The following is a 17,001-nucleotide window of genomic DNA, read 5'->3' as shown; positions in this document are numbered from 1 at the left end:
GTCCCTCCCCTTGGCACACCAGATTTGCTAAGAAACTATGGACAATGGCAGATGCAAGTGTCTTGGCAGATTTCAAATCAGATGTTGATCTAAATAACAATAATGATGCGCAGAGTGCGTTGATGCAACTGTATCAAACAGTATATTGTGTGCCATCATTCTTATTCGTTGTTGAATAATTTATGAGGACCTAAAGGCAGACAAGCTGCAGAGAAGAACATTATGGGAGGATTATTCCCATTAGCAAGTGTTTATTTTTGTGGTTTGCCAGTTCCAGAAATAACTATAAAACATCACAGCAGGAGGATTTCCTTCCTATTATGGGCTGTCTTCACCAGAGTTGTTAACACAAGACTGCAGACTTCACAGACTTCAACAGTTACAGTAGAGAAGAATCTTCAAATGTGCACCAGCTGAATGTGAAATCAGTTGCTCAAATGAATGTTGAAACAGCACTTATAGACCTATTCGTAAGCAGGTGACCAGAATAGATTGAAAAAAACCTAAATTGAATAGAAAAAATATGTAATATGGTGATTGGAAAAACACAGATGTTCTTCAGCATACCAAGCAAATAAACAAAATAAAATAAACAACTTGTGAGCATGCTATAGTAGCTAGAATGAGATACAACAATAGATAGATAGATAGATAGATAGATAGATAGATAGATAGATAGATAGATAGATAGATAGATAGATAGATAGATAGATAGATAGATTATTTCAAAGAAAAATAACCGCAGACATATACAAAATATTCACGCATAGTCACAATTCTATCACAATTTTATCATCAATTAGGCAATTATTGTATGTTTAAAAAGCCACTTTAAAAGGCATCTGTACATAACATACACTGACAGCTCTAACCAAAATGCAACTGTTATCACCATGGCTGAAATCTGGAAGCAAACAAGACTCAAATGCAGCGATTCAGTGGTTTTCACTGCTTACAAAACAGATTTAGCCTACCAGGTAAAAAAAATAAAATAAAATAAACTCACACTGATGTAAGCTCTGTGTGGTTTGAGTTAAATGTTTTACCCACAGTAATGTGCCTTGCGTTATCTTACAAACTATCTGTTCTGGTCTATTTAGCGACAATGCCGCTATCTGAAACATGATCGTGTAGACAACTCCCACTGCCTCTCTCTTTCTCTTCTCTATCTCCTGAGTTGTGATATCACTCCATGAGCATGCCAGCTCTAGTCAAGAACTCAGTCTTGTGTAAATCGTGCCTTTCTTTAAAAAAATATACACTCATCTCATTTTTGCCCAAAACAGCATTCTTGCCCTTCATCATATCTTATGATTCTTTCACTAAGAAAAGAAAAAGATGCTGCTAAGATGTGTTTTATTGAAAGGGTGGCAGGTTCATTAGTGATTCCTTTCTACAGTCAAATCAACTGTAGCAACTATTTTGTTGAAAATGTAAATTGTTGCAGACCCCCTGCTGGAAAAAAAAGAGAATAAACTTAAGGCAGCCTGAGATAGATAGATAGATAGATAGATAGATAGATAGATAGATAGATAGATAGATAGATAGATAGATAGATAGATAGATAGATAGATAGATAGATAGATAGATAGATAGATAGATGGTCTTCATGCATGGTCTGCAGCCCCGTGAAGTAAAACACACTACGTCCTATAAATACGACACCATCAGTTACGCGTGTAACTGAATGCTCAGCGCGCGATAGACACGCACCAGCCGCCGCTCGCGCATCCAAACGCGCGCCGTAACCGGAGAAGCCCTACTCATCATCTGTACGATTAACGCCAGTGACCACGGTGACACCAAGCTCTCCTCTTTCCCCCGAGTCAAACATTTGCTTTGCAATGAGTGTTTAATGCGCAGGCTACCAGTTGGTGTTGTTAAGACCAAGCATGTTTCACTTGAGCGTCTTGGCCATCTGCTGTAAATTCATGGAACATGGTAGCTGGTTTCTAACTGGTCTAAACTGGTCGTTAGCCAGTGCAAGGTAAGTAGATCATGTTGGACCATCAATAAACAAGCTTCCAGCTGGTTATATAATCTTAATGTGGTAAAGTTTATAGCTTAGCCTACCTAAATACCTAAAAACCATTTAAACCAGCGATATTTTCACATTTAGCCAACCATCTTAAGGTGGATAATATACAAAAGCAATATATTGCATAGGGAAAAACCATTAACATAAGCTGGAATATAGCCTGCTACGTATGATTTGATATTCACCAAATGTCATGTTACAAGCATCATGTGTTTTCAATTCACCTTTATATGCCTCCTTTAAAATAGTCAACCTTTTTCTGACACCCTTGTTTTTAATTAGGCTACTGAAGAAAGTTCACAAAATCGAGCATATTTTTTTAACAGTCTATATAAAGTATTACAATATAATTCATCATATTGCCTATGTAGAAAGTGTTCACCAAAAAATTGTTTGTTTAGTTGAGATCGTATCGGTAAACACCTACCGGCCAAGCGAATTGAAAGGGGATGATAACGGTCCCGAGGTCATTGGCCTGGTTGGGGTTTCCATTGAATCCTTTCAACTGAAATGTATTCCCTCCGACCACGCTGGAGCGTCCAGTGCCGTACGTACAAAAGCCAGATGTGGTCACCTCCACCTGGTATTCCTTTAGACACACTCTCAAGTACGTGTCACATTCGTCCCGGTCGCACAGACCGTCTCGTGCGCTCCGCGCGCCGTCACAGCAGTTTCCATTCGCGAGCTCACCCATGTCATTCTCCACGCTGATCAACTGGAGCTCTAAATAACCCGACGACTGGCACACCTAAAAATAACATAAACAGTAGTTAAAATATGAATTACAAACATTATTGCACAGAATAATGTGTCTTGTTCCTAATAACAAAACAGCACATGCAACACAAAATAATATAGCGGATACAGTAGTGCGTTGACTTACATTTGTGGTTAAGAAATGATTGTTTGGTTCTACAGGTATTGCAGAAATACCAATGCACTCGCAGCAAACGTCAATAAACAGGCTCGTGCAATAATGAAATATGCACTTAAATCCTTTACCGTATTATTAATTTATGCAATGCTTAAAGTTTCAAAGTCGGTGCATTACAGTGTACGCGGACTTGTTTAAAAACGCTTTAAACTTTGAGGATCACATGATTCCACTGACAGAAGGATAATTCTATTAGGACAAGAATCCCCAAATCTAATTTGACAAAAATGAATGAGTTTCAGTTCAATGTAAAGCGGCTGTTTAATCTATGGACTTTACAGATAGTGAAGGAAAAAGTGGACTTAAAAAAGGCTAAAGGAAATTTAACTCACCTCAGTCCAAAACGTCAAAATTAGTAACACTATTGAGAAACAAGCTCCAAAATAGTTATGCATGACTCCTATGAAGTTAATACGACATGGTTAAAAAAAAGAAAACCAATATATGCATCGGCCACAAAAATCCAGCCATACAAAGTGATTCGTTTCTCCGCAAGACCTCCAGAAGATGAGATGAAAGTCACACACATACATCCACTCAGTTCTCCAGCGCGCTGCTCTCACTATATCAGTTAACTACTAGACGTCTGAACGGACTTGACTGACAGTTCAATAAACCATTGGCAAGTCATCAGCTGTAGTAGAACGTCTGCGGCAGCCAATAGCATAGTCAGAGGGCGGGGCCTCCCGATAAATTATAGATCTGACAGGATTATTGACTTAGTTTGGAGAATAAAATAAATAAAAAAATGAGATTTTAAAGATTTTTCAAACAAGTACTGTTATCATTTAATACATTTAAATCTTTCACAAAAGGAATCGTTTTCCATTCTATAATATTTGACAATTGAATGGTTATATAATTACTGGTAAAAGTATGGTGACATTTTGCCAACGATTATGACGCAGTAAGGAATTTTGTATTTATTTATTTATTTTATTTAGCATTTTTGTAGCATTTTCTCTGCTTGCACTCTTTCACAATCCAAATTGACACTCATGTCAAGGCGCAGTTGAATGTTTTTGGGTAACAGATACAGAGCGCCCTCTAGTGATCGATTACTGGCGAATTATATTATATCGGTTTATAAAAAAGAAGGGAAAAAAGGTCACCCTTTGGCCTCGTGTAGTCCTGGCTTTTTTTTTTCTTTTCTTTTTTTTTTTGTAAGTTGTACGATATCGTTTTTTTTTAATTCCCTCACAAATAGGATAGGCCTACATGTTGAAAAACATCCTGTGAGGATATTTGAAGTAATAATCACAATTTGAAAGGCTCATTAAACAGCCAAATCATGTTGTGTGTGTGTGTGTGTGTGTGTGTGTGTGTGTGTGTGTGTGTGTGTGTGTGTGTGTGTGTGTGTGTGTGTGAAGTTCACTAATAGGCCTATATACCAACATTTGATGTTTGTTTGTTCAACATTCCGTACTTGCATTTCACTCTGATATCTCTTTATTATGTTTTTGTGCCTGATAAAAGGCACAAAAGATTTTTTTTTTTTTTGGTCAAAGGCTTCCCACCCCTCAGCTGTGATGCTAGACCTGAACTTTTGCTCTTAGTCTGTTAGTTATAGACTAAACTAGATGATATCACAAATTTACTGTATGGTTGTGTCACATCCTGCTATTTGTTAATCTTTCTCTGTCTTTCTCTGCTCTCTCTCTTTAGGAAATGGGTGACGTTGTAGTCCTAATCTTGCCGTCAGACTCCATCCTGCGTTCTTCTACTGCCGGTCCATAGCCAGAGTAAAGGAATAAAGAAAGGAAGTCAGCCCGAGAGCTACATGCAGAGGAATTAGATGTGAACAATGCTCGCTGCACTCTGAGGATGTGACACACTGCAGCTCTGATAGAAAGAAAAGCACCTGCATTCTGTTAAGTTCACAGAACATGTACAGATTTGGGAAGGGGGAGGGAAACTGGAATAGTTCGGTTTTCCAGTGGATGCACATGGAATGAAATTTACACAGGGTTCTGAGGGTATGACTAATTGAAAGAGTTGTTGTTGTATTTGTTGTCAGAAGTTTGGCCTGCGGTCAAAAGTACAATTGTAGTTTTGATACAGGGTTGTTAATTGATCTGTTTGGTTGCAGGATGAGATAAAAGATTAAAGCTTTGTCTGTTGATATAAGAGATTACCCCACATGCAAAAATCACAGTCATGCATGCAGTGGCCCTAATTATTTTTCTAAGCATATCTTAAGTGGCCAAATATACGGGACACCCTTGAAGATGCAGAGAGAAAGAGAAGTGCTGAAGAGTTTGCGAGCAGGTGTGTCATTGGGAGGTGTGAAATTCTGTCTCAGGTTTATAAATGTCAGTGATGGAGTGTGAGAGTGCTTAACCTCTGACCTCAAGGCAGACTTCTATTACAGCTAATGCAGATTCCCTCAGTGTTTGCACTCTACACCTCTTTTATGGTCACTGAAGGGGTGCGACATGCCAATGGGCTGACCTGAATATGTCATCTTCAGAAGAGGCATCTTACAGCTCACCTCAGTTTGCCCTGTTCTGATTGATCTCTGGAACCCAACTGCAGATCCTTTTGTTTACTCTTTAGTTTTACATTTTCTTTTAAATCATATGAAGATTTCATTTCGGCACCCAAAAAACCCCAAAAACTATTAAATGGCCTGCAATGTAGTGTACAGGCTGTAAGCACACCTGCATTTTATGCCAGGTTTGTCCTTTTTGGAGCTTGACAGCCCCTGGTCCCCATTTGCTTTTAATGAATAGAGGTTTGTTCAACATTTTATGTTCCACAGAAGACAGAAAGTCAAAACATCCTTTTAAAAATGAGTTGAAGCATCATTATGGAAGGATCATAGAAATATATCTGTATGGGATTTCAATCCACTTCTAAACTAACTTTGATGCATCTTGTTAGCATATTAACCAAATTTCATGATGATTATTTCTGCGACTAATGGCACCAAACCAAATTGTTAAGACAAACAGTTTCCACCCCAAACTTCAGTAGTTGAGCCAGTGTTATGTCTGCCTTATCAGGGCGCTCAGACCGCAATTCCGTTTAGTGCAAAAATGACGACACCTTCAATTAAAAAAAAATTAAATAATGTCTGAACATTGAACTGAAAGTTGTTTATTTTTTTTCACAAGATCCAGCCTGAGACTGTAAACCGCTGGTAATTAGACAGCTATGTGACCCCACCACATAGGCCAGTTTTTGAAGCCCAGCTGTGGTTTTGATCCAGGCTTCTGGGAATAGATGGCAGGCAACGTTTAGGTCTGCGGCCCACGAGGGTTAACCTCAGGCGGGTATGTGCGTGCCTAGCAGTGGGTGGGTATGTAAAGGATGGAGCTGTTATCAGCTCAGTCAGCTGTGCCAATCATTCATTGCATTAGAGTGCTGTAAGAGAGGGAGGAGTACACACACACATACACACGCACACACAATGAGACATTGTGTTGCTTATATACAGTGCTGAATAGAAGGAGATAGGCAGGGCTGGTTGAGCATGGATTATGTATTTCTCAGAGAAATCCCTAAGGATCCCTTGTGTATAACTCTGACCTTTACACATGAGAATATTCTCTATTGTGTGTTTTTGAGGGGTGGGGGTATATACAACAGTCCTCAAATTTGACTGGGACTTTTCACTGTTTTTATCACTCTGCCTGTCTCTGTTTGTGAGTTTAAGACAGACTGTGCATTAGTGATGGAACTTTTACAGCAAGCAGGGGTCCAGGGCCCACTAGGGGACCTCAGCAAGAGGGCCACAGGATGACATAAAATTAATAAATGATTATTAATATATCAAAATAATACAACTTTAATCTAAATTAAAATAAATGTATTTTAAATTAAAATAATTCAATTAAATCATTTTTAATTTAAAACATTTTTTTATTATTATTTAAATAAATAATATTTATTTTTCCCTTCAATTAAAGTTTTTTTTTTTTGTTATTATTAAAGAACATGCAGTTCTTAAAACTTCTGAAATCACAAAAGTAATCATGGTATATCAATACTCCCAGTTTATGTTAATGAAAAGTCTTCAAATGTTGTGTTGGACAGCAGGGTGCAAAAAAAAAGGTTAAGAGACACTATTTTACAATGACATTCTGCAGGTTAAATGGTTATGCCAGTAGGTTAGGTGACGACAAAGGACTTTTTTAAGGTCTTTATAAGTAAGTGATTGAATAATTTATTCAAACAAATCAAAACACGGATTTATTCAGGAACGCCACTATTCGACGATGTTTGACGAAGACGTGACGGCTAATTCTGCTTTGGCTTCGTTTGAAATTCGTTTCCCAAATTAGACAAAGATGACAATAATGTTTTTAAAATGTATGGGATTTCGTATGAATTAGTACAATGTGATTTATATGGAAACAACTGATTTTTAGAAGAAGAAAAAATGTAAGCATGAAAGTCCACCCCTAAACCTAACCATCAATGTTTTGTAAGCAGTTTTTACGAAAAAATATGAATGAGTGAATGAATGAATGAATTAACAAACTTATAAATTATCCACCAATTTGCCAAAATGTAAAATAGTTATGAATTGCCATGAGAGTGTGTTGCAATATCACACTCACAACCATGTTGTTGGTACAAATATCATGTATATTCGGGATATAGCTTGCATATTTTAAGGATAAAACTTTATGAACAGAATGAAGTTCCTCTTCAGCCTTGCTGTGTATTTAAAGGCCATGTACTTTCACTTATACCTGGTGCTTAAACATGTTTTCCCTTTCTTGTTAAGACTTGTTAAGATTTTTTAATGACTTCTTTTGCACTCCTTCAAGTTCTCGTGTTTTTTTTTTTCCGAGGGTAGGAACAAGGGAACTGTTCTTGGGGAGGGAAAGATCCTGTGCAATTGTGTTTTACACAGAGGTATTTTTCTGTATGAGGTAACATTTCCTACAATAGTGAGAGAATGAGAGAAAAAAGTGAGGAGAACCGGGTCGAGAGACTTCATTGTTGAGAAATCTGTCAAAGGTACTGCGTGATGCAGGGGATTCGAGGGGAATTCCACAGACATTCCTGTCTGTCCCAAGCACTTCACAGCTCAGTTTAGCAGCACAGGAAAAACACACATCATGACTCAAGGTCATATCACTCTCCCTCTTTCACGGTAAATCTGCCTGTACAATCCCATGCCAAATCACATTCCAAGTTTTTGCATGAATGATACAAATTCCTGAACTTTGACACGATGTTGGAGGGAAAACCTTTATATGTGGGGCAATAATCCTTTCATGTGCAGGATTCTGGTATTAATTTTCCAAGAAACAGAGACAGAAAGCATTAAAGAGGAGGAAAGTCTGGCCTCTACATGTCAAGGAGACTACAAAGTGCACACTCACATTTGTCCCTATGCCAGAAATAATGCCTGGGCAGATCTTATCAATCAAAGCAGAACTGAACTCTAGTCAAACAAGAGAAGATGAGAATGGCTCTTATCTTTGTTTACTGTAAGCACAGAACACTCCTGAGTTCTCCGAGGGCTCTTTGTGACATTACAGCTCTGGGTTCTGGATTCGGTTCTAAATGGAGTCAACTTTGTTGACAGTTAAGAGTTTAAAGAGCCTGATCTGTTTGTCTTTGACGCCTCAGCACTTTGGCACTGCTCAGATTCACGGTGGTTTGTATTTCAGAAGCTCCCTGGAGGATAAACACGTTGGTCTGTGATTGATCATTTTCTAATTGTTCTCATATGAACTGATAATGCGTCATCTTAGTGGTGTCATGCCAAAAGAGCGTTGTGATGTCATGATCGAAATAACCCGCTACCTTGAAAGAATCTGTATTCTGTGCTTCCAACTTTGTTGCAGAAGTTAGGGGAGGTTTCATCTCTTTTTCTCCCTGTGCAACTATCGTGGCCAATAAAGATTTTTTTTACTGAATCTGCCGTGGAATAACTTTTTAAAGCTCAGACCCGGTGAACAGTGTGAACCAGGCCTTATCGCCCAACATCACAGCCTAAGCTCCTTAGATGCTCTTGTGTCTAAATGGTAGCAAAACCCACAGCTGTGTTCCGACTTGCAGTGAAAAGCCTTCCCAGAAATGAGGAAGCTGTTATAGCAGAAAAATTATGGTTTTAAAAGAAAATATTCAGCAAGCATGTATGGGTGTGGTGTCAGGAGTCTACATACTTTCATTTACACTGGAAAACACATCAATGTTTTGATATAAATATCGTAAACGCATCATTCAGTCAGAACACAATGTAACTATTGCTGTTTAAAATTAGGTAATTTGTTGCTACACCTCTTGTTCTATTTTTCTATTGTATTCTACTCTATTTATGAAAAAACAGCGGTTAACTAGTTTTGTTTCATGACCCAAATTTTCCTTTAGACATCTATTCAAAATGTAAACATAAATGAAACATAAAACATAAATGTAAATGAAATTTATATTACCATGAACTACACTGATGTGGGATTTACTTTAAATCAATTTTCACTCAGAAATCACTTGTAAATTTCTCAAATAATTACAAAGAAACAGCAAGTAATATTAAAGTAAATGTAACATTTTGTAGAAAGTAGAAAAAAAAAGATATAGTATTTTCTTGTTAAACATACTCCGATAAATCATGTTTTACATTGGGCAAAAAATATGCAAAACATAGGCTGAATGGAAATATTGTCAATTCTATAAATACATAAAAGCATTTTATGCACCAGGTTGAACCGTTCCTGGGCCAAATAGTGTTTTATCAAGTGATGGATTATTTTGATCGAAATACTTTATTGTTTGACTGAACGCAGATCTGTTTGCGCAGATTGAAGTAAACATCAATATAGAAAGTGTTTTCTATGATAAGCTTTATTTTGCCATCTTAACCATATGATTACATGCTTCGTGTCATTTTATAATTTTTTGCATGTATCATCGTTTTTTCCCCTCTGCTGACAGTAACCACCAGTTGAGAACCACTGATATAAACCAATATGTTTTTTATGATTGTCCAAGGCTTTCTCAGATCTGCACTCTGTATCATTTGATTTTCTTTTACGTGGATAGATAACAAGCCCACACACCGGACAGGTTGATGACGGTGATTCAACCTTTGAGCATTACTGCTCCTAAACACTGCTAGACATTATGTCTCCACACTGCATCAAAGACACACACACACACACACACACACACACACACTCAACACCTATACATCTATTGAACTACACTATCATTCATTAAAGCCTCACGATAATAGACGCAGCGTCTCTCTGTGCTTAGAGAGATCTGTGAAGGTGGGTATTGCAATAATAGGGCAGCTGTTTTGACTTCAGAATGTGTGTGTGTGTCTGCACGTCTGGATATGGATTAACTTAATAGTGTGTGTGAACCGAGAAGTGTCTTTTAAGTAGGATTTTAAATTGTCTGGCTCCAAAACGCAGTATTACGGTCAGTCTTTTACGCAGAAGCCAATTATTACCTGACCACATAATAATGTAGTGTTATGATGTAAATCACTGTCTGTACAATAAATGATTTCATGATCACAAATGTGTCACATTGCATGGTCTCTGAGAAAACAGAAAATGTTTCATATGATGTATATCCAACACAAATAAAACTGCAAAACCATATTTTATTTATCTTTAATGATACATACATGTAAATCCACCCCTTCACTATTTTTAACATCATTTACTAAAGGAACACAAACAAAAGCTTTCAAGACCACAGTCTGTGAATGTAAAACAACAATGAATTGCAATAAAGTCACATGTACCAATATTTAAAAAAATTGCCCTTATTTTACAATCAGTCTGAAAGTTTTGATGTTGCCTGGAGGAGCCCTATCTCAGAAGTATATGGCAATATCCTTCATCACAACTTGAGGGAGCATAGAATTCATTTTTGAATAATAATAATAATAATAATAATAATGAATAATGTCTCAAAGCCCATAACATTACAATAATTAATAATAATTAGGCATTGATAGTGTTGCCATCGAAACGCATTCTGAGGATCTGAGGAACAGCTCAGAGTAACGTCACGGGTTGCCATCTCTTAATTACAGTAGTTATGGCGTGAACTTAGCATAAGCTAGTTGTTTTGGTTCAGGAAGAACTGTAAAAGGCGGCTGCAGTTTGTTTGTGGTGCTCGGTGACTGTCTGCCTAAGGAACGCACATGTGATTTCCGCGCGATTTTTTGATCCTGAGACTTTCACAGAAGAGAGGCTTAGGGCTTTAATATTTAGACCACTTCTATTATTAATTGTTGTCAGGATGTGAAGAGAATTTCAACCATTATAACAAAAAATTTATGAAAAACATTGCCTACCCTACCTTTAATATTTTGTATTTTAAAGGTGCAATGTGTAATATTTCTGAGGATCTATTAACAGAAATGCAATATAAGATCCATAACTATGTTTTCAGTGGTGTATAAAGACCTTACTTAATGAACCGTTATGTTTTTATTACCTTAGAATGAGTCATTTATATCTGCATAACCGCGGGCACCCCCGTTCTATGAAGGTCAACATATTGTGACGTCATGTTTCTACCGTAGCCGACAGCGAACAAACAGCGCTACAGAGCGCGTTTCGTCACTAACTTGAATGAGAAGCCGCAGAAAAACACGCAGCACAATACTCAGGTTGTCCCTGACTCTGCAAACGTGGAGAAAAACATGCTGTCTGAACGACGCCTCTGACATCGTAACGTTAGCTATTTCCCCTTACCTAGCTGCTTTGATGCTCTTATCCATAGCTCTTATCTTATACTAACTAGCATGGAAACAAGCTATGGTAAAGTCAGTGAATAAAAGACTAACACAATGATGAACAAGTAAAAATAACAATCGCAATAACATGTGGTTTTACTGAATAATTAAGTAAATATAATTTAATATAATTTAAAGAAACCTCATTGCTTGACTTGCTACTCTCTGCTGACTCAGACGACGACATCTTTCCGATCCTACGTCGGCCACCATAGCTTCTCCGAGTTTGCAAAGGGAGGGATAGGCCGTGAGTGACTGGCTGTTTGCAATTCGCAAACCTCACCACTAGACGTCGCTAAAAATTACACACTGCACCTTTAAATACACCAACCAACCAATCTTTTAAACACAGTTTAAATAAATATTCATGCTGTGCTTTGCATATAGGATGCCTTTAACTGATTGCAAGTTCACATGATATTAAGTAGGGCTACCACTAACAAATATTTTTGTATCGATTAATCTAAACAATTAATTTTCCACCAAATATCAACAATTTTACTTTAGAACATTTCATTTAACTTGCAACTTTGGCATTCAGTAGTGTACCATAAAAAAGTATAAATGTAAACAAGCCCTAGACAAAATGTAAAGCTAAAAGAGTAAAAATGTACAAAAGTAAAAATTTGTAAACAAACATTATAAAAAATTATAATAATAATAACAAAAGTCTGAGAAAGTCAGCATGTTCTGAATATCAATATATCCACATGTTCTGGGCTTCTGTTCATTACAGATGAAAAACATAAACAAACAGGACTTCAGTAGTGAAACTCCAAATGAAATCCAAATTTCTATGAAATCCTTTTTTTAAAGCAAAAGTAAAGTAGGGCTGCAGTCCTGCAGATAAATCGAATAATCGGGAAAAAATGGGGTAACAAAGATTGATCCAAGTGATCCAACAGCCTTTAAAATACAAATATATAATATCAAGCAATAATTGGTTCAAATAAAGTGTCAAAGTAAGTAATCATATGGGTTTTATTGAACAACACTGTTAAAATACACCATGTAAAAAAATTATATAAACTAATATAAACATACCTTATAATACAATGTATAACAGATGCCTGCAGAGGGCGCCAACGGCCTGGTGATTGTTGTTGTTACACTATGGCATGACCAAATCCTTGTTTAATATTGACCAAACATTTAATTCTATGTCCACTTAATATTTGGTCACTTTTGTACGATAGACATGCAACAGCCGCTGTAATTTCTTTAAAAAAAGAACATGTGCACATCAAAACATGCAAACTCAGAACGAGGGTTTTAACTTTTATTTTGAAATAGCGATGAAAAACAATCCGCATATTTAAAAACATATTTATGTATTCTCCTGTGTTGGCGTTGATTTACAAATGAATTGCTGCGGTTACAAACCTTGTGAAATGGCACACACTGCGTGCGTTCCCAGATGAACGTTAAAGGGATAGTTCACTTTGAAATAAATTTTTGGTATGTTTTAGCTTACCTCAAGGGCATCCAAGATGTAGGTGTCTTTTTTTCCGCAGTAGTTTCAATTTTGATATTTTTAGGTCAAACCGTTCTTGTCTGTCAGTCATATAATGCAGGTCGATGGTCACTGTCTCAAAACACAAGCACAGAGTCCAAATTAAAACAATTCCCCGTCGTCCAAATGAAACAATTCCCCATCGTAAGTACACATTGATGGCCTAAGACACGAAACGAGCGGTTTGTGTGAGAAAACGAACAGTATTTATATCGTTTTTACCTCTTATACGCAGCCATGTCGAAGTGATCTGATCTGACGTGTACGCAGACTGGTGCATAGATATATACACTAGATGTCGCCTTAAAGACATTCGTTCCAATGAACTGTCGTAGACAAGGCGACATCTAGTGTGTATATATCTATGCACACATCAGATCAGATCACTCGGACATGGCTGTGTATAAGTGGTGAAAACGATATAAATACTGTTCGTTTTCTCACACAAACCGCTCGTTTCGTGTCTTAGGCCATCAATGTGTACTTACGATGGGGAATTGTTTCATTTGGACGACGGGGAATTGTTTTAATTTGGACTCTGTGCATGCTGTTTGAGATAATGACCATAGACCTGCATTATATGACTGACAGACAAGAACGGTTTGACCTAAAAATATCAAAATTGAAACTACTGCGGAAAAAAAGACACCTACATCTTGGATGCCCTTGAGGTAAGCTAAAACATACAAAAAATGTATTTCAAAGTGAACTATCCCTTTAAGCAACTCAAACTCACAGCACAAGAAACCCGAGACGCGCTGTGTGTGCATATGATAACAGTGCAACTATGAAACACAAACTGCGTCCGACTTTTGCTTTCCCAAATGCACGTTATTGGAAACCTAAACAGACAGCACATGCATAGACTGAGTTTGCGTTGAGCAGCGTTTACTGTGAACGTAGCTGAGGTAATTTAAACGTGTAATCTCCACGCATGTAAATAATTAAAGCGTCGTGCTTCTCTGTGGAAAATAAACAGCGCATAGGCCTATATTTATTTAACTAAATCACAGCAATATTATAATTTTAAATGGTTTTAAATTAATATCGCGTAGCCATGCAGTAGGCCTACATGGATTCTCGTCTGTGGAACGCGCCACTTCCGGTATTAACAGGGGTTGTGCCACACAATAAATTCCTCAAACATGATCCACATAATGAATAAGTGTTCCTTTGCAGCTCTGTTGACAATATCAGCCAAAGCTGTAAAAAAAAAAAAAAAAAAAAAAAAAAACTTTAAAATGATTTGATCATGCCTGGAGCTTTTAGTTGTTCTGTATTTTGTCAAATAATTATCACACTCGATATCTTATCCTATAATCATCTTATTAAAATCTTAATTTAGCACATATATCAGTCTGTACAGTATCCCAGGACAGCTGTTAGAAAGTGCAAGTCTCTGGTGATTAATTCTAATGATCTTTGAGCAGAATTCTTTCATTATGCTTCTATTTTCCAGTTTCTCTTTGATGGTGACCCATTTTCTGAGAACTGAGTGAGAGATATGAGGATCTACGAGTGTTTTCTATGTACACAGTCTGTGATTTTATAACAGTAACCATCATTTGGGAGGTCTCACACACATGTGCCCTTTTGGAATTAATTAAGAAAATTCTTCCTAATTAGTCTTTAATTGCCCTGCTTTACACACTGCTCTTCTGCAGTTTAATTGGCCTGGCCTTAACAAGCTTTCTGTCATCATTAACCCCTCATGGGTTTAACGATCAGTGGGCTTATTTGAATATGAAAAGATGATAATTTATGCAGATTTCTTCACCCAGGCCCATTTGGGACAAAGCGAGAAGTGAAAGATGAGTGATCATGTTTAGAATTATAGGAGAGAGAGAGAGAGAGAGAGAGAGAGAGAGAGAGAGAGAGAGAGAGAGAGAGAGAGAGAGAGAGAGAGAGAGAGAGAGAGAGAGAGAACAATAAGGGACTCTATTCCTCCATTTGACCAGCAGGTGTAGCTGTACACAAACAAAGTTTTATTATTCCTCTCAATTTGCCACCCAACAAAGTTTTATTATTCCTCTCAATTTGCCACCCAACATCCTCCCCCCCATCACATCAGGGGTTTTCAAACTTGATGATGTCCAGGAGGCAGGAGCCATAATTACAAAGATTTTGTTTATGCACCTTCTTACTGTTGAATTTATATATATACATATATCTTGCTGTTTGAGTTACAGTTATCATCTTACTAAATTCGTGTGTAATGTCTCTGTGTGTGTTTTTATCTGTTGCATGAGCGGCCAGAGCACTGACATGATAATATGTATTTTTTACATTTTTGTATAATAATGAGTGTCCATAAGAGGAGGCTGGTATGGATTTCCTCATGCAAAATAGAACTCTTTTCTTCCAGCAGGATTCTCTAACACAAACTCAGATCAAGGCAGGAGTATGATTGATTTATGGGCTATCATGCATCAATATAAACAGCAAAGATGTTTTTAATGCCTCTCCTATTCCCTTTATGTCACCATGTTTCATTTATGTGGGTGAGAGAGACAGAATGAGTGTTACCATCTGTGTGTTTAGGAGTATCAAGTCAATCAAATAGAGCTTTTAATACGCATTGTTTAAGAGCAAATAAAAATTCATAATGTTAATGTTTATAATACACTAATGCCTCAGTTCACATTTATCAGTTTAGAGCTAAAATATTGATTAAACATTGTGTGAGTGCACAAAGAGGTTTGGTACGACCCCTGGTCCTCCACGCTTATTACACACCCTGACTAAAGCAGACCACAGCCAGTGTGTGCGGGTGGATGTGCTGTATAGAAGAAAGGAGGTTTAAATGTCTCTATTAAAGGGATAGTTCACCCAAAAATGGAAATTCTGTCATCATTTACTCACCCTCAAGTTGTTTCAAACCTGTATGAATTTCTTTTTTCTGCTGAACACAAAAGAAGATATTTTGAAAAATTTCGGTAACCAAACAGTTGATGGACCCCATTGACTTCCATAGTAGGAAAAAAAAAATACTATGGAAGTCAATGGGGTCCATCAACTGTTTGGTTACCGACATTTTTCAAAATATCTTCTTTTGTGTTCAGCAGAAAAAAGAAATTCATACAGGTTTGAAACAACTTGAGGGTGAGTGAATGATGACAGAATTTTCATTTTTGGGTGAACTATCCCTTTAAGCTATTTTATTTTACTACTGCAGGACACCTCAGTATAGCCCAGGCATTCTTAATCTCTGACCTCTTGCACACACACACATACCTGTCTTTTGAAATAGAAAACAATACAAATATGATGTAAGAAGGGGTCAAAGGTCAGACGGCACCTTCCACAGGAAGCAGAAAGCTTTCTTATACCACTTAACTTTGTAAATGTTACCATTTTCTTACAATGAATTGCTTGTTAGTATTCCTGATTTGTGTCACTTCAGATAAAAGTATCTACAAAAATAATACATGAAAAAGTATTCTGCAAAAATAATATATGAAAAAGTATTCTGCAAAAGATAGTGTGTTCTGAGAATGGTTACATTTATTTAATGGTTCTTTTGTAACAGATTTACAAACAATTTCTCAGTTTGTAAAAAAGAAAGTAATTTATTGTCAGGAATACGTTCAATGCACAATGAAAGTTCCACCTGAATCTATTTTAAAGTAAATTTGTCTAACAAGTGTTAAACTGGGGAATCTAGAACAGCAGAGATAGTAAGTGAAAATTGTACCAACTTTCTGGATCTCACGGAAACAAGAACAGACACAGACCACCCCATAGTATGACAGTTTTCAAACAAGTTTCCTATCAACTTATTAAAAAAATAATAA

At 37.0% G+C, this 17,001-nt stretch overlaps 1 protein-coding gene and 2 long non-coding RNA genes across 4 annotated transcripts in view; 2 read left to right on the top strand and 1 right to left on the bottom strand.

The window, feature by feature from the left end:
• The window catches only part of jag2a (jagged canonical Notch ligand 2a), a 44,480-nt gene extending 40,937 nt beyond the window's left edge, over positions 1-3,543 (bottom strand). For both annotated transcript variants that reach the window (XM_082154269.1, XM_082154270.1), the window contains exons 1-2: positions 3,305-3,543; positions 2,466-2,786 (exon numbers count right to left, since the gene is read on the bottom strand). In XM_082154269.1, the coding sequence (XP_082010395.1) occupies positions 2,466-2,786; positions 3,305-3,367 (384 nt within the window). In that variant the 5' untranslated portion in view covers positions 3,368-3,543. The remainder of the gene's footprint in view (positions 1-2,465; positions 2,787-3,304) is intronic.
• A 10,064-nt stretch (positions 3,544-13,607) lies between these two features.
• Positions 13,608-17,001, top strand: part of LOC309486843 — a 45,517-nt gene continuing 42,123 nt past the window's right edge. Inside the window, exon 1 of the long non-coding RNA XR_014201698.1 lies at positions 13,608-13,878. This is a non-coding gene — a long non-coding RNA (uncharacterized lncRNA). The remainder of the gene's footprint in view (positions 13,879-17,001) is intronic.
• On the top strand, positions 15,872-16,998 carry LOC309486848. Its single transcript, XR_014201702.1, has 2 exons — positions 15,872-15,967; positions 16,482-16,998. It is a non-coding gene; the product is annotated as an uncharacterized lncRNA (long non-coding RNA).

Source organism: Leuciscus leuciscus (assembly GCF_965113295.1).
Source record: "Leuciscus leuciscus genome assembly, chromosome: 22".
NCBI lineage: Eukaryota > Metazoa > Chordata > Actinopteri > Cypriniformes > Leuciscidae > Leuciscus > Leuciscus leuciscus.
Note: the sequence above shows the minus strand (reverse complement) of the source record. Positions and strands in the feature narration are given on the sequence as shown.